General features: G+C 42.8%; 1 protein-coding gene across 15 annotated transcripts in view; it reads left to right on the top strand.

Moving 5' to 3' along the window:
- stk33 (serine/threonine kinase 33) overlaps positions 1–24,484 on the top strand; it is a 219,042-nt gene extending 194,558 nt beyond the window's left edge. For 14 of the 15 annotated variants that reach the window (XM_086007935.1, XM_086007928.1, XM_086007925.1 and 11 more), the window contains 2 exons: positions 407–487; positions 22,119–24,484. In XM_086007935.1, coding sequence (XP_085864061.1) covers positions 407–487; positions 22,119–22,334 — 297 coding nt within the window. In that variant the 3' untranslated portion in view covers positions 22,335–24,484. Of the gene's footprint in view, positions 1–406; positions 488–15,605; positions 16,168–22,118 lie in introns of those variants that run through there. The other variant, XM_086007938.1, reaches the window with a different exon arrangement.
- The last annotated feature ends 756 nt before the right edge of the window (positions 24,485–25,240 follow it).

The raw sequence follows: 25,240 nt of genomic DNA, 5'->3' as shown, positions 1-25,240 counted from the left end.
TTAAGCGAAAGGTATTGTTCAGTTTTAGCATAGATTGCTATTCATCTCATTTGCTTTTCAGTTGTATGTTTATTTGCGTAGGATGGGTTTCATAACACTGAAGCAGATGTACAATGTTGCAGTTACAAGTTATATGCAGGATTGGATGAAATTGTTTTTGTTTTAGTGGAAAACTTCTTGCAAGAAGTGTGTGCAATTTTGTGTTTTTGAAGATGGTTAACCCATTCTATTTGTTTTAACTAACAAACCTTCCTTCTTTATAATTCACTTTGACCTTAACCTGGCACTCAATTTGGGATAAACCTTGTTTCGACAGCTAAACTAAGTCCTGATGCTGAACCAGGCAACATTGGTATTTGAATAATTCAAATTGTTAATTAGTACTTTTTAAAAATTAATTTTTCAGAGCATTAAGAAGAATGCCATTGCGAGCTTTCCTGTCGATGGGTCACTTCCAATGAAGAAAACGAACAAGCTCAGCAGCAATGTGAGTGCCAACAAATAATTAAAAAAAAGTAAAATCAGATTTGAAATGAAAGGGTTAATTGAAAATAGAACAGCAGATAATCAGAATTAGGCTATTTAGTCTAGATGAAATTGGCATTAAATTACAACGAATGTTCATTTACAATCTGTATGGTTGTGTGTATATATTTGTAAAAATGTGGGTCTGCAAGTGAATTGGCTACTGTATAAAGGCAATAGTACTTCTACCGCAAATCGATAACCTTGGTACCTTTCGGTACTTTCGACTTAAAATTGTATATGTTTAACATGCGTGACTTTGCTACTTAAAGCATGGTAGAATTTGTAAACTATGGGATATATGATTTTGTTTCGCCTATGTGACTAACATTCTAGGAGTAAAAGATAAAATAATTGATTTTTTTTTGTTAATTTGTCTCCTGCTATATTCGATTAAGAATGGTGCTAATGTGACCTAACTTCTAGTTTGTAAATTACCATTATATTTTACTAGTTGTGATTACTAGCCACAGAAGCAGTGCTATTTAGTACTGTCCAGTTGTGCCAGCCATGTTATACTGGCCAAGCATACTGAGCATTCTGACTTCTTCCCTGATTCAAAACATCACCTTTAACAATAGCACATGTGTGCACTGATTCAAAACATCACCTTTAACAATAGCACATGTGTGCACTGATTCAAAACATCACCTTTAACAATAGCACATGTGTGCACTGATTCAAAACATCACCTTTAACAATAGCACATGTGTGCACTGATTCAAAACATCACCTTTAACAATAGCACATGTGTGCACTGATTCAAAACATCACCTTTAACAATAGCACGTGTGCACTGATTCAAAACATCACCTTTAACAATAGCATGTGTGCACTGATTCAAAACATCACCTTTAACAATAGCACATGTGTGCACTGATTCAAAACATCACCTTTAACAATAGCACATGTGTGCACTGATTCAAAACATCACCTTTAACAATAGCACATGTGTGCACTGATTCAAAACATCACCTTTAACAATAGCACATGTGTGCACTGATTCAAAACATCACCTTTAACAATAGCACATGTGTGCACTGATTCAAAACATCACCTTTAACAATAGCACATGTGTGCACTGATTCACATCACCTTTAACAATAGCACATGTGTGCACTGATTCACATCACCTTTAACAATAGCACATGTGTGCACTGATTCAAAACATCACCTTTAACAATAGCACATGTGTGCACTGTGGTGAGTTTCAGAGGAAGACCGAGCAACCAGTATAATCTGGGTGGCACATGTTATACCTAATTAGTGGAACACATCTGTTGACCCAGTAAACCATGTTTACACCAGGTAAGCAAGTTAAATATCAGCAAATATGATCAATGGGATGTGATATGATAGTGGGTTATAAATGTCAGCCTTGGTTCAGTGGTTACATTTTTACTTCTGAATCAGAAGTTTGTAGGTACAAACACCACTCCATAGACTTGAGCACATAATCTATGCTGTCAGAAGTGTTCTTTCGGATGAGACATTAAACTGATGGCCTGTTTGCCCTCTTATGGGTGTAAAAGATCTCATGGCACTATTCGGCAAAGAGCGTGGGAGTTCTCCCAGTGTCCTAGCCAATATATATTCTCAATTAATGCCATCAAAAACAGATTATCTGGTCATTATCTCATTACTGTTTGTGGGTCCTTGCTGTGTGCAAATTGGCTGCTGCGTTTCCCTACATTACATCAGTGACTACACTTCAAAAGTACTTAATTGGCAGTAAAGTGCTTTAGCACATCCTTGGGTCATGAAATGCATTATATAAATATAAGTTCTTTTTTACTTATGCTATGGATAAAGCCATTACATAGGCAAAGACTGTATCATGCTTTTGATTAGCGATCTGCTCCTATGCTTCTTCCAATGCTGCTTTGAAACAGGGGAGTTCAAATGTGTCTCAGTGAACTAGGAACAACTCTCCTGGAGCTTCCTAGCCTCTCTTCAGTGTGTCCCTATGGCATCAAGACTACGATTAGAAATGCAGAACATTGAAGATGATGAACACAAACCTGCATCTTACCACTCTCTGGTGCAATATGTTGGTGCATCACTTTTTATTTAGTTCTTAATTGAAGATGCTGGGGGGGAAAAAATGTCACTTGCAAAATTGAAAATATTTAATCCTGCATTCTGCTTCCACCACAAAAATGGAATGCAACCTAATAATGTGCACACATGTAAAATAAGAATCAAACGGGGCTATCAAAGAGTGGCTAAGTGGAATAGACTTTAAAAAGTAATGGAGAGGGTAGTGACAAAATGTATAATTAGGAGTTGACAGAATAGATAGTAATCAAAGTAGGCTTGGATGACAGAAAAGGTAATAAAAACTATTAGAGATAAAGAAAAGGCATTCTGATGCGGTCTCCTCTACATTGGGGAGACCAAACGCAGATTGGGTGACCGCTTTGCGGAACACCTCCATTCAGTCCATAAGGGTGACCCCGAGCTTCCGGTCGCCTGTCATTTTAATTCACCGCTCCATTCCCATTCGGACCTCACCGTCCTTGGCCTTTTGTATTGTTCCATGGAAGCTCAACGTAAACTCGAGGAACAGCACCTCATCTTCCGATTAGGCACTCTGCAGCCTTCCGGACTCAATATCGAGTTCAACAATTTCGGATCATAACCTCGGCCCCTATTTTATTTTTTCTTGTAATTTTTCCATTCCTCCCCCCCCCCCCCCCCTTTCCTTTTGTTTCTCTCTCACACCTGGCAGCTATCTCTTGCCCTGCCAGTACACTTTACACCTAATCTCAGCCTATGACCATCTCGTCTAGCTTCTAATACCTTTTATTGTCTCTTTTACTTTTGTTTCTTTTATTCTTTTGTCCGATCGCAGCCCTGCCTCTGATCTATCTTTTCTTTCCAGTTTTGAAGAAGGGTTCGACCCGAAACGTCAACTCAAATTTCTCTCCACAGATGTTGCCTGACCTGCTGAGTTTTTCCAGCATTTTCTGTTGTTAATTCTGATTTTAAAGATTGGCCCAGAAATTCGGGTCTCTACGGGTGAGTACGCACGGGGTACTCACCCGTAGACCCAATGGAAGTGCCGGTTTCTTGCATGCACTGGGCCAGGCCCCGGAGCAGAATTCCACGGGAGCCCAGAGCTCAACTGCAGGCGCGCAAGGTAAGTGCAGGTCGGGGGCTTGCCCCCGCAGGAAGCCCCCGACCCGAATTTCTGGGCCATTGTCTGAGAAAGGAAAATTAAAGATTAGTATAAGGAAAAACGGGAGTCCTGGGAAAGAACAAATGTGTGATCAGCCATAGCTGTAAAGGAAAACCTTGATCCCTGTTGAGTCGCCTAGAGATTGGGTTACGGAATGTAGCTACAATAGGCTGCCTTAAGATAAAAGCATGTGGCAGCTCCAAGGGAAGAAAGCATTCACTTGCATGATGGTGTGCTGCTGGTTGAAAGTGAGTTGTACAGATGTTCCCAAAGACTGTCTGGAACGACCCCGTGCCATAGAAGTTAAAAGTGAAATTATGCTGCAGTTCTACTTGCAGCATGTGGCATAACTAATGTGACATTGTCTTTTAGAAGGCGAAACTGTAGTGTATGTAACCTGTACCACCTTAAGAGGATACCTTAAGGTGATGGACTACTTTTTGATGGCTCCTGTACATTGTAGTACCGGTGGTGACCACACCGGTATATAAACCCTGTGGAGCAAAGTGTATTCTAGTTCAGCCCTGACCCTCAATTACTAAAGACCTGTTTAATTATTTCTGTAGTCTGTGTCCAGTTATTCAGCATAACTACATTTGGAAACACAGACTCAACAGAAACCTTCACAGGCACCCATCCTTGGTTCAGTACAGGTAAGAGGACCTCTAGGGATACTGGTTTCTGGATGTCGTGCAGTGCAGCATCCCTTGTCTCCCTCCACTGCTCTTTTTTAACTCATTATTAGACTTCCTCCTAAAGTCTGCTACTCCTAAAGTCTGCTACTATCCTCCTCACTATTTATTACATTTCCAAGTTTTGTATCATCTGCAAACTTTGAAATTATGCCCCAATACCCGTCCAGGTCATTGATATATATCAAAAGAGCAGTGGTCCTAATACTGACCCTTGGGGAACACCACTGTATACTTGCTACCAGTCTGAAAATCAACAGTTCACCACTACTCTCTGCTTTCTGTCTCGTAGCCAATTCCGTATCCATGCTGCCAGTGCCCTATTAATCCCATGGACTTCCCATGGTTGAACGCTCAACCTCCCACAATGGCAAATGGTTAACCCATCTCTACATGCCTTGATATGACTCTAACCCGCACTATTTTTATTAGAGGTTTCTCCCTCTCGGATATTTTCTCTGTGGAGGAGTCGCGGAAGTAGCAGCAAATCTGGCAGCCTTCCCAGATAATATGTAAGGAAATCCCTGAACAAGACAATCAGTGAGTTGATTAGATTAATAAGAGCTATTCTAATTCTGTGTGTGAATATCACTGAAAAGCCAAGCAGTAGTTATTGCTTGGGAAAGATTTTTTGGGAACTGGTGGAATCTGCTTAAAGTATCAGTGTGCTATAACCAAAAAGGCTATGAAAAGTAAGATTTTTTTTTGAAGAAACTGCGACACTCGACCATCCAGCTACTGCAAAGTCTGGTTCAACCTCAGCCTTTTCACAACAATGCATGGATTTGCCGAGCATAATACTTTTGCTGTTTTGATTTTTTGTAGCTGAAATTAAACGGCAAAAAAAATTATTTGGCTGAGTCTACAATGGAATTTTGACATGGGACCTCTAACAAAACTTCTTGTTGGTATGGTGATTGGGATGGCATTGTGACTGGCAGAGGAGGAGGAGCAGCAAACAAGAATCCACAGGCCTGCAACTGCTGAGAGTGAAAGCAAGAGGCCTTACTTCACTAGTGTTCAGACTAAGAACTTATTTCCTGTAGTGTAGTGGGGAACACTATGCAGAAGCTCCGCTTTACCAGGGAGGCCATCACAGAGCTATGTCACCTGCTATAGCAACAGCTGCAGCCCAGCAACAGGTCATGTTTGACCTTGCCTGTGGCTCTGAAAGTGACTGTGTCCCTGCATTTTTGTGTCTTGGGGGCATTCCAAGCTGCAGCAGATGACATTAGTCAATCTGCTGTGCATGCCTGCCTCAAGCAGATGATGAATGCGCTCTTTGACAGAGCAAATGACCTAATCTCCTTCCCTGTGGAAGCTATGAAGCAGGAAGACAGGGCTCCAGGTTTTGCCAAGATTGAAAACATTCCCCACCTGCAGAGCGTCAACGACTGCGCATACATAGCCTTGGATGCTCAAATTCAAGACCCCGGAGTATACATGAACAGGAAGGGCTTGCACGCGCTGGATGAGAAGCTAGTGTGCAACAATGTGCAGTGCATCATGTAGGTGAATACTTGGATAAATATTTAAAAGAGCACTACTTAAAAAGTTGATCATACTCAAAATAGAAATGTTGTCAGGCCCAGGTGGCAGTTATCCCAATCAGTAGGAGGTTGGGGGATGAGATACCAGAGGCTTTAACCATATTTTTTTAAATCTTTGGAAACTGGAATTGTTCAAAAGGATTAGAGGGTGGCATATGCTCAAACTCCTGTTCCAAAAAAAAGAAAGGAATAAGACAGGAAATTATTGGTCAATTAGTACTAACTTGGTCATGGGTAAACTTCTAGGCCTAGAAATTCGGTTGTTTGCGCCAGCGGTTAGCGCCTGAAGAGACCGAGAATTGGGGCGTTACCCAATGTTGGGGTGGGCGCAATGAAGATAGCGACAACTCCCATATTGACTATACATTTAACGCCTGCGCTAAGTGTTTGCGCGCGCCCGCGAGCGCAAGCAGATCATGACGTCATTTCAGTGTGCAACGCCTTTTAGGGGCGCCTGAGCGGATAGTGGGTGGCGCCCGGAACCTTTACGCCTAGCGCTATTAGTGACAGTTCGAAGGAGCGTTAGCAGGCCCTTCTCGGAGTCGGGGGGCACTATTTAAAGGGGACAGCTCTAGTATAGAAGCTTCAGCCACTTGGCCTGTTCATTGCGATCGTTGGTGGAGAGAGTTGGTGAGCTCCTGTGGAGCAGAGTTTTTGGAATTTAGCATTAGAGTACTTGGGACCTTCAAACCTGTCCGGAGCAGTTGGAGCACTAGACCTAACAGCCTTTAGACCAACTGGCATTGGAATGGGAGATGCTTTGGAGGGCGACCGCCTCATGGGCGAACACTGAAGGGGCAGAGAGACGGCGGGAGAGAGGGCCGGGATTGGCCAGAAGGAGGAGGGGCAATGGAGGTCAGCCAATCCGAGGGTATGCTGCGAGGGTCTTTAGGCAGCAGGTGTCATACCTTGACATGTCGGAGGAGCAGTGTGTGCGAAGGCTCCGAATCGGGAGGGACGTTGTTACTGAGCTGTGCCACCTGCTTGCTGAGGATCTGCAGCCGCGTCTATGGTGCAGGACCTCTCTGTCGGTGGCCGCTAAACTGACTGCTGCCCTCAATTTTTATGGCAACGGATCCTTTCAGTCAGCCATTGGGGACATTGCGAATATCTCTCAGGTTGCAGTCCACTGTTGCATCCGGCAAGTTACAGCTGCCCTTTATAGGCGAAGGCGTAAATTCATCACCTTCCCACTGACCCTGGAGAAGCAGACGGAGCGCGCGCACGGCTTCGCTGCTATTGCGGACTTCCCCATGGTGCAGGGGGCGATTGACTGTACACACGTGGCTTTGAGGGCGCCATTCCAGAATCCTGAGGACTTCCGCAGCCGCAAGGGGTTCCACTCCCTCAACGTGCAGCTGGTCTGTGACCACCGCCAAATCATCATGGCAGTCAACGCCCAATTCCCAGGGAGCAGCCACGATGCCTTTATCTTGCGGTAGACCTCAGTTTGTGACCTTTTTGAGGGGCCGGCTCGACCACGAGGCTGGCTTATTGGGGACAAGGGCTATCCTCTCTGCCCATGGCTGATGACACCGCTCCGTGTGTCCGCCACCCCAGCAGAAGAGCTGTTCAACTGCAGCCATCAGGCGACCAGGAACATTGTAGAGCACACTATTGGTGTGCTCAAAAAGCGTTTCCGATGTCTTGACCATTCGGGGGGAGCCCTGCAGTACTCGCCGGAGCAAGTGGGTCACATCGTCGTCGTCTGCTGCATGCTCCACAACTTGGCGGTTCGATGCACCCAGTCAATTCCAGCTGTCCCTCAATGACCAGCAGAGCAGGCGGTCGAGGAGGAGGAGGAGGAAGAGCAGGCGGAGGAGGAAGAGGAGGAGGAGGAGGAGGAGGAAGATGGAAGGGCTCCTGAAAGTGGAAGGGCCATCCGTCAGAGGCTCATGAGGACTCGTTTCGAGGCCCCTCTGGCGGAATGATGAGTGTCTTTACTCCTGCGCACTTTGGATGTTTGAAAGCCTCTGAAGGCCAGCATCACTGTAATTAGTGACGTGCACCATAGCACATTAAAACTTCTCTTTATTGTCACAAAAGTCTTTCATTACAGCAAAACAACGTCATGTCAACAGAAACCATAACTAACAAAATAACAGTTAACTCTTCAGCAAAGCCGCAAAACTAAACAAACCATTTCCAACAATTACAACAGGTGAGGGTGTCCTTGAATTTGGCCAAGGAAACGTCTCAGCACCTCCCTCTACTGCTGGCCCCTTGATGGAGAACGACTTCTCTTTTGCGGACGGCCCCTTCCCTCCCTGCTGCTCCTACGTAATTGAACCCCAGTGGCGGGGTGAAGGCTGGGGGATGCCTGCTGACTGTCTGGAAGCGCAGAAGCCCCTGAGGGACGGCCTGGCCGACCTCTGGGCTTGGAGGGTGCGGATGCAGGATGCTTGATCTGAGCATGGCTGGAAGCAGTGTGCCCTGCAGGTGGTGGCAGCTGCACTGCAGACGTACCAGCGCTGGCATGTACAATGGTCACCTGCTGAGAGAGGACACCTGCACCATGGTCGGACGACACACTGGCTCTCTGAGGGGACCGGCTCGGCTCATCCGCCACAATCGCATGCTCCACTGATTCCTGGCCTTGTATGGGACTGGAAGGGCCCGGGGTGATCCTAGCTGATGCAGATAGGGTGGCTGCAGTGAGAGTTCGCGTTGCCTCAATCTGGGTGTGGACGAGGCCGGCAAGTGACTGCGTGGCAGCAGTGAGGACCTGTGAGCCAGGTGCCAGTGCTTCGGAGAAGCCCTGGACAGTTCTTTCCATTGCTTCGGACAAGGCCGGTGCCGACCACTCCACTGCCTCGGACAAGCCCTGGACAGACCTTTCCAGGGATTGTCCGAAGCCCTGAACAGTCCTTTCCATAGCGGCCTCGAAGCCCTGGACAGTCCTCTCCATTGTTGGTCCGAAGCCCTGGACAGTCTTCTCCATTGCTGCCCCGAAGCCCTCGAGAGTCCTGTCCATTGTTGCCCCGAAGCCCTGGAGAGTCCTCTCCATTGTTGCCCCGAAGTCCAACACACTCTTTGCCAGTGTATCTATTGACTGAGGCATCCTCCCCACTGCAGCCATCAGCTCAGTGTGCCTGAGCCGGGCCTGGGTGCTCATTTCAGCCAGGCGACGCACCTCCTCTGCACTCTGTGCAGCAGTCATCACTACCTGCCTTGCCCTCCGGGGAGACGGTGGCCGAACTTGCCTACCTCCCTTGCGTTGCTGCATGCCGCTTGTTCCGGCAACTGGCTGATCCTCAGAGCCCCCCCCCCTCCCCTCCAGGGAGCTACTATCCCCAGTCTGTAGATGTGTATGCTCCCCTGAGATTGGAACGGACGGTCCGGCTTCCTCCTGATCCTCGCCTCCGGAGGCACTGGCACTGGCAGCTTCAGGGCGTTGAGCCCGAGTTGGTGATGCATCATCTGAAAGCAGGGGGGTGGAAGAGTGGCTTTAGCAAAAGGACAGGTTGGCGGAAAGGCATGCCAGATTGCGGCAAGGCTCTGACATGGCTGCACACTGAGGAAGCATGCTGGCGGGGGGACCAAGTGGAAGGAAACAGCTGAAAAAGGAAAGAGCCTTACCCTCGCTGTCGGAAATGGGGTCGGCAGCTGCAGTGGTAACAGGACCAGACAGACGTCCTCCAAGAATCTGGTGCACTTTCTCCTCGAGATCCGTCAGAGTGACGACTTGTGGAGGCCCGCCACCGGTTCGAGTCTGGTCCTTTCGCCTCGCCGCCAGCTTGGACTGCAGGGGAAAGAAGGGGAAGTTCTGTAACATGATGCCTTGAGAGATCATCTCATGCCCCCCATGGTGCAAGAGCCCTTACATGAGGCCTTGAGACATCATCGCATGCCCCCCATGGTGCAAGAGCCCTTACATGAGGCCTTGAGAGATCATCGCATGCCCCCCATGGCGCAAGAGCCCTTACATGTGGCCTTGAGTGAAATGTCCATGTGTGTGCCCAGAAAGGGCCATGGGTGCTTGCTGACAGATGGCCATTGGGGCATCATGGCAACAGGGTGCTCGAAGTCAGGTGCAGATGGAGGGAATCAGAAGTTTGCATAACCAACACTCACCCTAACGACCCGAGTGAGGTCGTTGAATTTCTTCCTGCACTGAACAGGGGTCCTGGTCGCCATGCTGCTGGAGTTGACCCTCAGAGAAACCTCCCTCCAAGATCGCCGGTAAGCCTTTTGATTCGGCCTCTTGCCATTGTCAGGATACAGAACATCTCGACGGCGCTCCACTGCAGACACCAACTGGTCCAGAGCCTCAGTGCTGAAGCGCTCTGCTCTCTGTCTCACCTTCTCCATCCTCACCAAGTTTCTTGCGCCAGAGAAGGGCGAGCGCCGATTCTGAGGCCTACAGGGCGTTGAGTGTGGCAGCTCAGGCTGACTGACCCACCCCTTTAAGAGCCGGCCGGCGCCTGAAAGTCTCGTGGTTTCCGGTAATTGAGATCACCTGCGCTGCGCCCGTCCGCGCCGATATTGGGTAGCGCCTGAACTTTTGCGCCTTAGGAGCCCTGTGCAACGTCTGAGTTCGCGCCTCAATCCCCTTTGGGGGCGATGCAACCCAATATCTCGCCAGGCAGCGATAAGTTTCGTCTGGCTATAAACTTTGCGCAGCGCCAGTTCTAACGCCTCAAGTGGGGCTATACCCAATTTCTAGGCCCTAGAGTCCATAGTACAGGATGGAATTAGTAACCACTTATAAAGGTATGGGCTAATCAAAGGCGGCATGGATTTGTAAAGGGCGGGTCGTAGTTGATAATTGAATAGAAATTTTTGAGGAAAGCCCAGAGTAGATTAAGAGAATGCAGTGAAGGTTATGTAAAAGGTATTTGATAAGATGCCACTTTAAAATTAATTCCACATTGTATTAAAGAGAATGTAGCTGCATAGATAAAAGGATGGGTAGAGGACAGAAAGCAGGGTAGTAGTAAATTAATGCATTTCGGATTGGCAGATTGTGCAGATTGGCAGATATGTTCCCAGGGATCTATGACAGAGCCACTTTTGTTTCCCAGTTATATAAGTGATTTGGACATTCTCATAACAAGGATATTAAGAACTTTGCTAATAAGTTAGAGAGCATGACAATCTGTAAGGGCAAATGCAAGAGATTGTAAGGAGACACACACAGATTAATATAGTGAGCACATTGATGGTAGATGCAGTTCAGGAAAGAGAAGCGGTATTTTGGGGGGGAATAGAAGTCTGACAGGAAGTATGCCCTAAATGGTAAGATGCTTAATAGAGTGGAGGTACAGATATATCTAGGAGTATAGGTATTTAAAGGTGGAAGTACAGATACAAAATGCCACAAAAAGGCAAAGAGATCATGGATTTTATACATGGAGCATTGAATTTAAAGCAAGGAGGTGATGTTGAATTTGCTACAAGGTATTAGTTAGGCCACAATTGGACTGTTTTGTGCAGTTCTGGGCACCCCATTTTAGGAAACATTTTGGAGCTATCGAAAGAGTTGATTCATTAGGATGATACCAGGGAAAGAGGTTATAGTAATGAAAAAAAGACCTGAATAATTGGGGCTTTTTTCATGAACAGAGACAGTTATTAAGAGGATATATATCAGAGGTTTTTAATATTTAATAGAAAACACCATACACACAAGGTAAATGTACATCATGTGTATATTTACTTAACAATCAAGGTTAAAATACACTTGCATACACCATGCAAATATGAGTATTGAGATCACATGCCCAACAACGATGTCTATTATTTTTTATTTACTGATAGAAAATGCAATGAGCTACATCTGGATTCCCAATTATCCACATCTGGCTAGTGGCTAACATATTGGACAGCACTGCTATAGATGGCAAAGCTCTGCACACCTCCTCTCCTGGCACACAGGAACACTGAATCAGCCTTATTGTTTTTTGAGGAAAAAGGGGTTAGTACTAAATGGTTAATTTAAGTTTAGTTCAAGACCAAAGCAAAGTGGCTCAATGACCTGCCTTAGGGTTTTATACAACACAACAGGATGAGATCACATGTGGCATTGCCCATCTGAAATGTCCTGATTACATTTCATATCCATCAGCACAATGTTTCCCCATTCAAGGATGTACTTTTAATGTGTATGGTGAATGCAAATTATTTGAAGAATGAAGTTCCTGCCAGGTAGATAATCTGTCTTTCTGCAACATGCAGCACTATTTCTTCTTCATTTTTTGTGTCATTTTTGCGCTTATGAAAGTGAGGAAGGTTTTTGTTTTCATTTTTGGAACCAATTTTTTGCCATCAAGCTCTTCTAAATATGTTAAATTAGGTGCAGAGAGATTTCCTTGTACTCTGCCCAACAATATGACTTAACCCCAACCACAGAAGGCCATCCCCATAATGTGCCAGAGTGATATTTTAATTTATCACATCAGCCATTCTTAAGGCCTCTGAGTGGTGCTGCTGATCTGGTGCCAAATTTTGTATTATGGACTCACATCAACTAGGAACTGTTACTTACCAGGAACATGGCTTTTTCACAACCATGGACGTTATATGGTTTTAATTGTTTGCAGTTTCACAATGGCAAACATTTGGGTAAGTATACAAATGGGGTTGGTAAACTAAAAGCCATTGCAGCATATGTGGACCATCAAAATTGGATGAATGAAATTAGATTTGGACACAGCCAGGCCCTATAGGGTTGACTTGATTATTAGTGCAGCACCATGTCATATCTACAATTGATCATTTGTTGTGAAATATATTCTGTAAAAATAAAAGTCATGTTATAAGAGGTATATAGGTTCATATATTCATCAAAATATGACAGGAGGTTCCATTCTACTTAAGATTATAAAATATTTTGATCTTGTATCTTTTCATTTTAATCATAGTTAGGCCTAACTATTGGGATATTTAAATTGAAAGCCATAGCAGCTGTTTCTGATAATATTTCACCTATCCTTTGTTCTCACATGTGGTCCTGGGGCTGAGTGAATACATACATCCCGTCTGAATTTGAGATTGAAGTATGAAAGAGATCAGTCTGCCCCTGTTTATGTTGTTGTGTATAAACAGTCCTTCATCAGGTTCACAGCAGTGGGCCAGGTACCTCAGGCTTGTGAAATATTAATATTTTTAAAGTTGCCACTGCGGACTAAGCTATTTATAATGGCAATCGTTAGAAGGTTCAAAACCCACATACGTGTCACCTGCAAGTTGTAATTGATTAAACAATTATTTACCTGCCTGTTGAGGAAAAAATCTGGGGCTGCTTTAAAACTTGTTGCCTAGTGATCTTTTGATCTGAGGTAATAAGCTACAGCTTGTCACCATATCTTGAGTTCACTCTGTTCAACTGTATTTTTAATATGACTATAACAGAACTCTAAGTATAGAGGAATGTACTTACAAAAAAGCTCATCAAAAGATGAGATCAGTTTAAAGGACTCTGAGAATTAAATGCACTTCATTATTCTAATTTTAGAAGACAGTTTAGATCATCAGAGTAAGTTAAGTGCTGTATTGCTATTTTGAACTGCTGATTTACCTTGCTCTATTTATAAACTTGATTAGTAGTTTTAGCCTTAAACTATATCATCTGTTCCATCTATCAGAGGTCAGGACTGTACAGATATATATGGTGTATATATATACCCCAGCATTTCAAGAGTGGATTATTAACCCTTAGGCATGCTATTCCCAGTCATTTCATGCATCAGGTTAAGTTGCAGTTCATAAGCATCTGCCTTTTGCAATGAACATGAATAAAGAGCATTTGGAGAATGGCCTGAATTGTAACACAATAGTCCCGAGGAAAACTTATAGGATTGCAGTTTCTCAACTTGAACAGTAGTGTACAGCTGCAAAAATTTACAATTAAAAAAAAAAAATCACATGCACATTATTATCACAATTCAAAAAACAAATTGGCGAACCTCCCGTGTCATTGCCCCACAGTAAATTGTTGCATATACTCGATCTCTTACTTAGTTGTCACCTTTGTGTTACTGCTTCTCCCTCCTCTTGGGCTTTTCTCACTGGCTTCCTCTCTCTCCTTTCGGGTGAGAAACGGTGTATAGCATACTGTGGAATGGCAGGAAATAGAGCTGCCAAGGGGCATGGGCTGCATTTTCTGGTGAAGGATGTGGGGCACTGGCCGTGCAGGGAAGGGACCCACAGATGGCGGAGGGATACATTTTCAACTGGCAGCTGCAGGGTATTGTCACTGGAAGGATCCAGTCAGGGCTATGGGGAGAGAAACCCAGGTGGAGGGATTGCTTTTAGTGGAGGGTGGGGGTGGCGGGGGCTGAAAGGAATGCGAGTGACATCTGGTTCGCAGATACTGGGAGGATCCAGCCAGGGCCACAGATAGGATTTGGGTTGTGTTTGGGGGATGGGGGGAAGACTTTGAGGAGGAATACAAGGTGACAACAGAAAAGCAGCTCCAAGGGGGTGGCTTCCAGGCTTGATGTCTGCTCCCACATCCCCATCGCTTCCCCTTCCTACCACTCCCTCACCCCTGGAAGACGCTACAGATGCATTTGCACCCGTACGACCAGATTTAGGAACAGCTTCTTTCCCAGGGCTGTCATCCTACTGAACTCCACAAATAAACACTAAAGCCTGCACATCTGCCGATGCACTTTATTATGGTCATATTTATGCTAATATATATGTACAAATGTATGTTGAAATGTTTAAGTCCTAATCCAAATTGTACACTCTCGGGAGCCGCAAGCCTACATTTCGTTGTACTGCACTTGTGCACTAACAATGACAATAAAAGTTGATTTGATTTTGATTTGATATGCTCCCTACCACTTGTTCATCTGTATCCTTCCCTGCTTCTCCCTTCCTGGAGTAAATCTATGTTGTCTCCATCCACCACCAGAAAATGCATAAGATTAGTTCTAGTAAAGATGTTTTGCGAAGTTTTGGGCTGGGTCAACTGGTTTTCCACTTAATCAATCTGGTCATTGATAGCCTTCCTCCACCAGTTCAATTGTACATCAGTACTGCTTTTCCTTTTCCGCATCCTTGAACCTGCACTATGCTCTGCATGCTGACAACATTCTATTTTGTCTTTGCCCTTATTGTGGTGTTTCTTTTGCTCCTCAAACCTGTGCTGTTTCTTTACAGCCTCTAATCTTAGTATTTTGAATTGTTCTTTGTCCTTTTCCTCTACAGCCAGATATACACTTTCTAGTTCATGATCCATGTCTTTCATAACCCTAATATGGAATTTTAAATACTGCTGTTACCTTCAGGTAATTTTTTTCAGATTTAAAGTTGGCACACTGTTTTGGTCTAAGCTGCTGTGAATTTCTCCAATTCAAGCTTGTTCCAGATGCTTTTTCCTTATATGTTATAGGTAAGTCCTCACTCCCTAAAGTATTCTGGGATACCAGGACACAAGGCAAACAAAGAGTACTTTTAGCATCATGGTATCCCCAAAGGAAAAGTACAGGACCCCATTGTATCCTCCTGATCTCTCCAAAAGATGGAAAATGCCACACTAATAGACCTTAGGCTGAAAACCAAGAATTAAGTTTATTAAGAAATAAGAATAATAGTAACGCTATTAAAATATCAGATTTTAGCTGGTATATAATACTACATATATATAATACTTCATGTAAGTCAGTGTCAATTTCAAAACAATAAACACCAATTATTCTTTCACAGTTCTCTGTCATACTTTAAACAACTTGGACTACACATCTTTATGAAAAGCTGTTACATGAAAAATGAACTGGACAATTTCTTCGTTAACCTTTGCACGTATAGCACTATAGCAAAAAAGAAACTGAGGAACATAAGACACCAGTCACAATTATATGATTTTCTTTATTTTGATCCAGGCTGGTAATAAAGATTAAATAAACAAATATCACTTACAATTAAAGCTGACCCACTGAAAAATATTTCTTGCAGTGACAGATCTGCCGATCAAATTAAATTTCACAGGTAGCAGGACGGTCTTCCAGACACCAGGGAAGAAATTCATATACCTTGAAGACACAGCCAAACTGCAAGGCCTCCTGATTAGATCATTGTGAAGACTAGAAATGGGACTATAATGAACTAATAGCCTCGTAATCGCACTAACCACTTCTAACACTTGCGTGGACTCTGTCTCCCAACACTTGTTAAGCAAGCCACATAAAAAGAAGTCAGACAAACTCCCACTTGTTAAGCAATCTACTTAAATAAAAGTTAGATAACTCTTTATTATTCGAATTATTTATTAGCATCTACATATTGGCCAGTGATGTGGATTTGTTCAAGACTAACTTTGCACACCAAGCTATAGACAGTATTGCTTTCCATAAGGAATAGCTGGGAATCCATTTTAGGATTTAGGATCCAAAACAAGAAGTGTTGGAATAAAAACATGTGAAGCTTCTTGTGACCTGAAACTAGACAGACCCCTGATCTGTCACACTTAATGTGGAACCTTTTAATGTTCTGAGAGAACCTTGGATGTTTACAACACAGAGGGAGGCTACTCAGCTTATTATGTTTCTGCTGACGTTTTGCTAGATCAATCCAAAAACGAATCCCACTTCTGTGTTCTATATCCCTGCATTATCTTCTGTTTCAAATATTTATCCAACTCTTCTTTAAAAGGTATCATGGTCTCTGCTTCAACCACTCCTTGTGACAAAGCAATTAATGTTTCAACAATCCTTGGAGTAAACAATTTCTCTTAAACTCTTATCTTCCCTCTCAGTAATAATTTTAAATTGATGACCCCTCATCAATGACTCCCTGACCAGAACAGATAGTCTTTGCTTTTGAAGTAGTCTTTCTTTGTTCAGCCCTTCATAATTTTAAAAAGCTCTATTAAATCTAGTGGAAATTGTCCCAGTATCTCAAGTCTTTCCTCATAACTAGTTTTTGAACCCTGCCCGTCATCCTGGTAAATCTAAGTAGTGCACTCTCTTTGACCCCAATGACCAATAATGGCCCGGATTTTGCGGTCAGTGGCAAAGGGACGGTGCTCACCGCTGACCTCGAAGATTTAGCGGGCTCCATGGCGTCGATTTTCCCTTATTACGACATCAGTTTCATTCTGCCGCCACTTATAGAGGAACTCTGGCATACAGGAACAGTGAAGTCATCAAGCAGGCTGAGCAGCCAATTAGATTGAAGAATTCTCTCATCACAAACTAGGAAGTAAAAAGCACTGATTATCATTCACTTTTTAATCATTTTACAGAGAGCTAAATAACATTTGGGACATACACATGGGATTAAGATAGAAGCTGAAATATTACAAACTTAAAAAAAAATTATTTCAAAAATGTATGGAATTTTTATCATGGAATGGAGGGAATTATATTCCAGCATTGTTAAATTTGTTTTTCAGGGCCAAAGAGGTTGTTCAGAAGTAATTATGACTTAGTACACCTTTAAAAACTCAGGTACACCTTTAAAAACTCAGTTACACCTCAGTTAACAAGGCTTAACTTTTCTAATGGTTTTTACAGCGAGAGTAGTGCATCAAAAGCTGAAGTTCATGTCAAATCAGTGATTTCTAATGATTGCATCTGCAAAGACTGCAACAGTGCACTCCATGAAGGAGCAGGCTATCACTGACAGCAACGTTTGGATTTTCACGTTGAACTGTGCATGTGCGGACACCAGACGTTGCTGTCAGTTTTACACAGTAATGACTGCGAACGCAACCACAAATTACGGGCCAATAGATTTCCCAACATTGCACACAACACTTCACATGTGAGCTAACCAAGGCATTGTACAATTTATCATTAGCTCTTTGCCGTTTACCTCTATGCCCTTATTTCTAAAAGCTAAAATGCTATTGAAGGTTTTTATGCCTTTATATACCTGCACGCACACCTTTTAAGGAATTGTGTATTTAACCCTCTAGGTCTCTCTGTTGATCCACAGCATCTTTCCATTAAATTTATACTTCTGTTCCTTATTTTTCCACCCAAAATGCATTATCTCACACAGTAGCAAGTGACCAATGGATAGCAAGTAGACTAAATTAATTCTTCTTCACTGTGCTTATGGAGTAGTCTCCCTGAAACAGAAGTTGAATTTTTGGGAGATAAAAGAATTAGAAATTTCAGCTAAGGTGGTCACTGATAGGCTAAGGAAGTTAAAGGAAGACAAAGAATCTGGCCCAGATGAACGTCATACAAGGGTACTGAAAATGCCAAACAAAATTAATCACATCCTTACCATTATCTTTAGAGAATCATTTCAAATGGGAGCAGTTCTTAAGGATTGAAGGTAGCTAAGATGACACTAATCTTTAAAAAGGGTACTGTGACAACATGGGTAACTACAGACTAGCGCCATATGTTATGGTAAAGTATTAGAAGTCCTTCTGAAAGTTGGATAATGAAATACCGAGATGGGTATTGTATTATAAGAGGGACTCAGTATGGATTTTGCCTAACATTCGCTAGAGTTTGTGGAGAAAATGATAGACCTTGTTGACAGCAGACAGTCTGTTGATGTGATGTATTTTAAATTTAATCAAAGCTTTTGATACCATTTCACACAAACAATGGCCTAGAAATTGGGTTTTGGCTTAGCCAGGGCTTTAGCGCCGGAAATTAGTGCTGGCGCTAAGTCCCCTGCGCGCGCCAAAAATTCAGTGGCGCCGCGCCCAAACGGCTGCCGGCGCTACTGAAGGGTCTTAGCGCCTGGAAAAGGGCGCTAACTGCCGTTTCGCGCCGGAATTCCGGCGCTGCGGCACCCGGTGCGGCAGGCTGGGGAAGTGCAGGCCTCCTCCTTCCGTTAAGGAGGAGCTGCCTGCACCCGGCCGCGGCCCGCGCAAATCTGCTTAAAAATGAGCCCGGCACCTCGGACAAGTGCCGGGCTTGCATCTGTTCCGGGGGGGGGGGGAGGAGAGAAGTCCGGGGAGGGAGCTGCGGGCAGGCGGCCGGCGGGAAAGCGGCCGGCCACCGCGGGGCCTTTAATGCGCCGGCGCTAACTGCAGTAAGGCACCTCTGACAAAACGCTGGTTGCGGCTGCCACGGGCGAGGCGGCCGCAACTCAATTTCGGAGTTCGGGCGGGTTACCACGGCAACCGGGACGCTGTGCACACCGATGACGTCATCGGTGCCGGCGCAGCGCTACCGGAGCAACGCCGATTTAGGGCCCCAGGGAATTTCACTGCTGGCCATAACTCCGGCGCAAGGCCCTCTAGCGCCTCAAATGAGGCGCTAAGACTACTGAATTTTCAGCCGTCTAAGTCCACAAGGTAGCAGGGCATGAAATAGCAGGCATAATATTGAGAAAGATTGAAAACTAACGAAACAAAAAGCAAAAGATAGGAGCTGTAAGGGCTCACCAGCAGGGTGCTACAATAATCAGTGCTGGGGCCATTGCTGTTTACGGTATATACAAATGATTTGGAGTGGGTGGGGGGAATAGAAGTAAAACTGTCTCAGTTTGCAGGTGAGACCAAATTCACAGAATAAGAAACATGCAAACCAAGGGATCTGGATAGGTTGGAGAGTGGGCTGAAGAATGGCAAATTACATTTAATGTGGAAAAAATGCAAGGTCAAGATACTAGGGAAGAAACAGTGGGAATATAAACTAAATGGCTTAAGTTCACAGGAAACAGCAAATGAGAGGGATCTCAGAGTATTGGTGGACCGCTTGCTGAAACAAATAGGGCAGTGGGCAGCAGCAGTAAAGAAATCTAATGTTTCTGGTTATACCATTAGGAAATAAGTGTCATCATAATGCAGGAAACATATCGGGGAGCTTTCATATCAATTTATATAGTTTCCGTAACAGGCAACTGTCTGAAGCTGAGCCAGACCGTTTGCAACCTTGGTGTTGTGTTTCACCCTGAGATGAGCTTCCAACCATATATCCACTCCATCGCCAACACTGCCTACTTCCAACTTCGTAACATCACCTGACTCTGACCCTGCCTCAGCTCAACTGCTGCTGAAACCCTCGTCCATGCCTTTATTACCTCTGGACTTAACTATTCCAAAGCTCTTTTGGCTGGCCTCCCATCTTCCATCCTAGATAAACTTGAGCTCATCCAAAACTCTGCTGCCTGTACCCTAACTCGCACCAAGTCCTGTTCACCAATCATCCCTGACCTCCACTGGCTCTCAGTCTGACGATGCCTCAATTTTAAAATCCTCATCCTTGTTTTCAAATCCCTCCATGGCCTCGCCCCTCCCTATTCCTGTAACCTCCTTCAGCCCTACTAGCTTTTGAGATCTCTGCGCTCCTCCAATTCTGGCCTCTTGCGCATCCCAATTTTAATCGCTTCACCATTGACGGCTGTGCTTTCGGCTGCCTTGGCCCTAAGCTCTGGAATTCCCTCCCTAAACCTCTTTACCTCTCTCCCCTCCTTTTAGCATGCGCTTTAAAACCTACCTCTCATCTGTTCTGATATCTCCTCTGTCTCGGTGTCAAAAATATTTTATTGATACCGCTCTTGTTACGCGCCTTGGGACCTTTTGCTGCGTTAAAGGCGCAAGTTGTTGTTTATAGTAGGCGGGAGCAATGACTTTAATAGAAGAATTATGCAACCATACTGGATGCAGTAGTCCTGTTCAGATTGGGAGGCACCTCCTTCATTAGCAAGGGGTGATCAAAATGGCCCCCTTGAAGAGATGAGAGGGAAGCTAAAGCTACTACAGTGTGAACCCTGATAATATATTTTGAGAATGAAGTTCAAGATCACTAGCAATCAACATGTCATGTCTGTTTAACTCCAGGTAATAGTTTAGCTATTGAATAGGTGTAGCTAACTGCACAGGACCTACAAGAAAATCAGTAAATCTAGTCAATGACATCTTCAACACATGTCCCTTAGGGTACATCTGCACTATAAGTTTGGTGTCAGAGGAAAGCAATTTCAGCTTTGCATCAATGCTAAGCTGACAGTATAGACCCAGAGTCCATCCTGATTTTGTTGAGAATGAAATGGAGTGAGATGACCTGGAGGGTGCAGTCTCACATTGCTTTGGTTTGACACAGCTAAGAATGTAAATCACACATGCCAAAGCTCATTTTTTTAATCTGACAGTGCCTCAACCTGCATGTCAGTTTGTCAGCATTGGGCAAGAAAAAAATCAGTGTTTTTTTTACTGGGATTGGAAGTTGTCAGTATTAACAAATCCGATAATTTGAGCGGTGGGACTGGAATCAGTCAGGTTATTTTCTCCCATTGTTTGTGGCACAGAAATTTGAGGCAGAACAAAATTAAAATGAGACTGTTTTCAGAAAGTCACAGATACAGAAGTGTTTAATTAGTGTTTGCCCCAAATAAGTTATATGTAACAAATTAGCTGCTAAAATGCAGCTTTTAAAACCTCTTTAATTTGTTTAAAGGAACTTTCTGAGGCATGCCTGGCTGTTGTCTTATGCGAAGCATTATTTTCTTAAAGACTGGGTGTAATTGCTTTTTTGTGATCGGTGGACGTTCCTTGGTTTGAAAGCACTAACTGGCTCTATTTGGGATTTCTTGTCACTTGTACAATTGCCAGGGCTTGGAAATAAAATAGGGAACAGGGTTGGAGTGATGATATGTTTTAGTACGTTAACAAAAATGCACTTAATTAAAATATGTGCCAAAATGCTAATTGTTGCACCAAATTAGGGGTTAAAAATCCAAGTGTTTTGAGGGGGGCTTGCCTCCATAGAAAATTAATCTTATGCCTTCAACACTCCTATCTCCCTTCAGCAATTTCTAAATCACTAATGCTGCGAAATATACTTTTATGTATCGCAATAAAAATGATGCAATATTGTGTATACCTGCAACTTAAGTTAGGCTAAGCCTGTGTTCCACTCGCAGTCTAACTCCTTGTCTTCATGTGTCATAAGCTTGTATTCAAAGCTGGGAACTGTGTCAGCTTTTTTTGAAGCTGTTGGTCAGCTTTTGTTTATTTTCTAGGTTGGCATGCATGATAAATCCAGCGTAGTATCAAACCTGATTTACCAAGTGCTCAGGGCCTACTGCTTTTTCTAACACTCTGTAAACCTAATTTAAATGTTTAGAGACCAGAGATTTCTCCCTCCCATTCTCTAAATATTTAACTTTCTAACTCGCAACTTATAATAATTTACAAACTATTGCCATTCTTTGAATCTAACCCAGGATGATTTTGAAACTTGAATCTTGCTTACATTTTGAAATTATTTTATGGTCAATTTTCACTTGTATTTTGGTTAATTTCAGCCTCCTGGGAACAGCAAGGCTTCTCCAAAACTAAGCATGAAACGATCACCATTACAAGATAAACGACCATGGTCACCCACACATCTGATCCCATCAATCAGAACAGGTTCTATCTCTGGTAAGCCAGAGGTACGTAGATCCATAACCCCAACCAGTAATGGCTCTGGATATAAATACACAAATAAGGCTACTCCCAAAACCAAAAGGAGCACATAGGATAAAGAATTTCAACAGCAAAACCACTAAACTTCAAAATGATGCCAAATGCAAATACTTCAAAAAGGAACCATGGATTGCAATGTTGCAGGATGAATTTGGCTTTCTTCTCTTTGCTGCTGACCACTATGAATGCTAGTGTGCATAAAGGTTGTGTTTTTTTTACTTTGAATTATATGTTTCACATGATTTTATACAAATTCCAAGAGAAAAATATGAAACAAGGAAACTTTTCACTGATTAGCTTTCTTTAAGTATATATTAATACCCTGTAGATGGACCCTGTAGAAGACTCCTAATTTATCTTGTTTAAAGAAATACCAGTACTGTTGGAAATCAGAAATAGTTTATTTAAGATGTCTGTCTTTGTTGTTTGGAAGGAATGTGTTGTGTTTGCACATTAGATTCACTGTCATTGCTTATTTAATTAGTTGCTAACCTGGAGGCTGCAGAAACCCTGAAGGAGCCAATGAATAGTCTACAGTGAGAAGTAGAACATATTTTTCTATACAATTAGTTGACTCGCATGAAGAAATTTGTCTGTTCTCAGTCTGTTATTTAGCAACCCATACTTTCATTATAAACATTGTCACTCTTAATCTACAAGTTGAGTCAATTGCAGTGTTATTTTCAAGAGTTGCAAATTGAGCAATTTTATACTGACTTCTGCAAAGGGAGGACAGAAAAATGTAAGATATGTTGGATAAAAGCAACCTCTTATCTACACAAGAAGTATTACTGTAAAAATGTACTTTATGTGGCTAACTTTAATTAACTTGAATGTGGTTGTACCTGAGCTGTACATAATACATTTTCTATTGTTCTGTTTAAATATATTGAGTTGGCCTAAGATGTACTGTAGCATGACATCATGCACTAGGAATCCTGGGACGTGTTAACTTGTGCATGTCCATCCAGATAACTGTAGAAGGGTAATGATGCCTGTTCTTGACTAAAGTTTTCTATAGCTCATACAAAAGCAGATGTTCTTTTTTGAGTTGGAAAATAAATATTACCACCTTTGAATGAAAACTTGCAGGGACGTGATTTTTCATCTGTAAACTGATTCATGTTATTTTACACGAGCTGATTTAACATTTAATCCTTCCTTTCTAAAGTATTCCTTTTAGAAACTTTTTCCCCCAAAGTAGTTCAAAAACTACTGTACTAGTTATAAATTTTATACAAACATAAGTGTGTCCTTAGCATGATATTGACACTTCAGCTAAAATTTTGACACATCCTTGTCTTGAGGTTTCAGAAGCTTAGATGTATCATAAAAATGTTAACTATAAAATTGAATTGTCTTTACATAGCCTTATTCTGTGCAAATACTTAAGAATGTTTGTGCTGCCTGTGCCACTGCCCTCCATCTAGCTCCAGTTCTGATCATGTTTCTGATATCATTTCATCATGTCATGTCACTTATTCAGATCTTATTTGACCGAGGTGTCATTGCAAACAAGGCTGAGCACAATGACCCCAAATAAGTGTGTTGTAAATGAACAACAATTGTGACATCTGCCCGTCAAACTTCAATTTATCCATGTTAAGTGGTGGATGACATTTTAAGTTGAGCATTTTGCCAAGCGTAAACAGGTGAGTGAGTGAAATATGCCTTGTGAAATACTCCAACATCGAATGTCATGTGGAAGTCAATTCCTCTGATTCACCTGGGGCTTAGGGCATCCAGAACAGGCATGAGAACGAGCTATTAGAAATGTGACCACTACACCATATAGATTGGTAATTTATGGATTCCTGTAAAATAGGCATATGCATAGGCATGTCTCCTTGTTCAAATAGTTGCAGAATAAAATATTGCAAACTAAAAGGTTATATGTTACTAATTGTGAATTGAAACTTTCACCTTTGTAAAACAATGCTCACTCTTTGTCTTCAAGTAAGTGAAAAATGTGCAAAGTCTTAAGTTCAAGTGTAAATATTCTGGTTTTAATGGCATTGCAATTATATGGTAATGTATTGCATTTTTGGAAGGATTAGTCTACTTGTTCTCTTTACAGGTTAACCTTATAAAGGACTAACATACCTATTCACAATGAATTTGGGTGAACATATTTGTATGTTTCTTTTTCAATATGTAATTGATGCCCTGCTTGGCATTAAATCCCTATTTGTTCTTGCAAAAATCCTGGATATTGCTTTTCTGTGATGTGTTTCAGTAATATCTCATTTAGGTTTTTCTTATTTCCACTAGCTGGAAGTACTTGTAAACCAAATGCTTAATGATCAGGGCATGTTTGTTTTCCTTTTAAGGTGGACAAATATTTAACATGACAGCCAAAGCGAATACAAATATTCCAAAAAATCTTAAGCAATATCTGAATATGGTATCAGCTAAATTTGCATAAGCCTCCAGACTCGAGTTCTTGAAACATTCAGTTATTCACATCACTGTACTTGGTTGTGAGTTAAAGTTTCTAAACAATTCTTGAGTATTCGCAGACTAAAACTGTGGCATAGATCTTACCATGATATTTGTGGTGTACAAGACTGGCTTTCTATGTGTTTATGCTACATATACATGCAAAGATACTGTAGTTTGCAGAAATGATGTTTGTGATTTGTCCATTCTTACACCTAAACTCTTAATATTTCATCTTGAATTTTGCACTTCTGTTACATATCCATTTGATGTACTGCTGACGTTACATGCCCACATTTTATTGCCAATGATCTATTGTTTGTGTAGGTTATTCACTCTATCATTAGCAATGGTAAATAATAAAAATGAGACAATATGAGAAATGATTTCCAGGTTTAATGACACGCTATGTTAGCCAATGGGCGAGCCCTTTATTGTTTTTGTTTGTGGCTTGTATGTACACTTGTGGCTGCAACACTGGCTTCAGGATGGTGTGTTGCCTCCCTGGTGCAAGGGTCAA

This window comes from Somniosus microcephalus, chromosome 15, assembly GCF_052327205.1.
Source record: "Somniosus microcephalus isolate GS21.2 chromosome 15, FLI_Smic_1.0, whole genome shotgun sequence".
In the NCBI taxonomy this organism is placed as follows: domain Eukaryota; kingdom Metazoa; phylum Chordata; class Chondrichthyes; order Squaliformes; family Somniosidae; genus Somniosus; species Somniosus microcephalus.
This window is presented reverse-complemented; position numbering and strand designations above follow the sequence as displayed.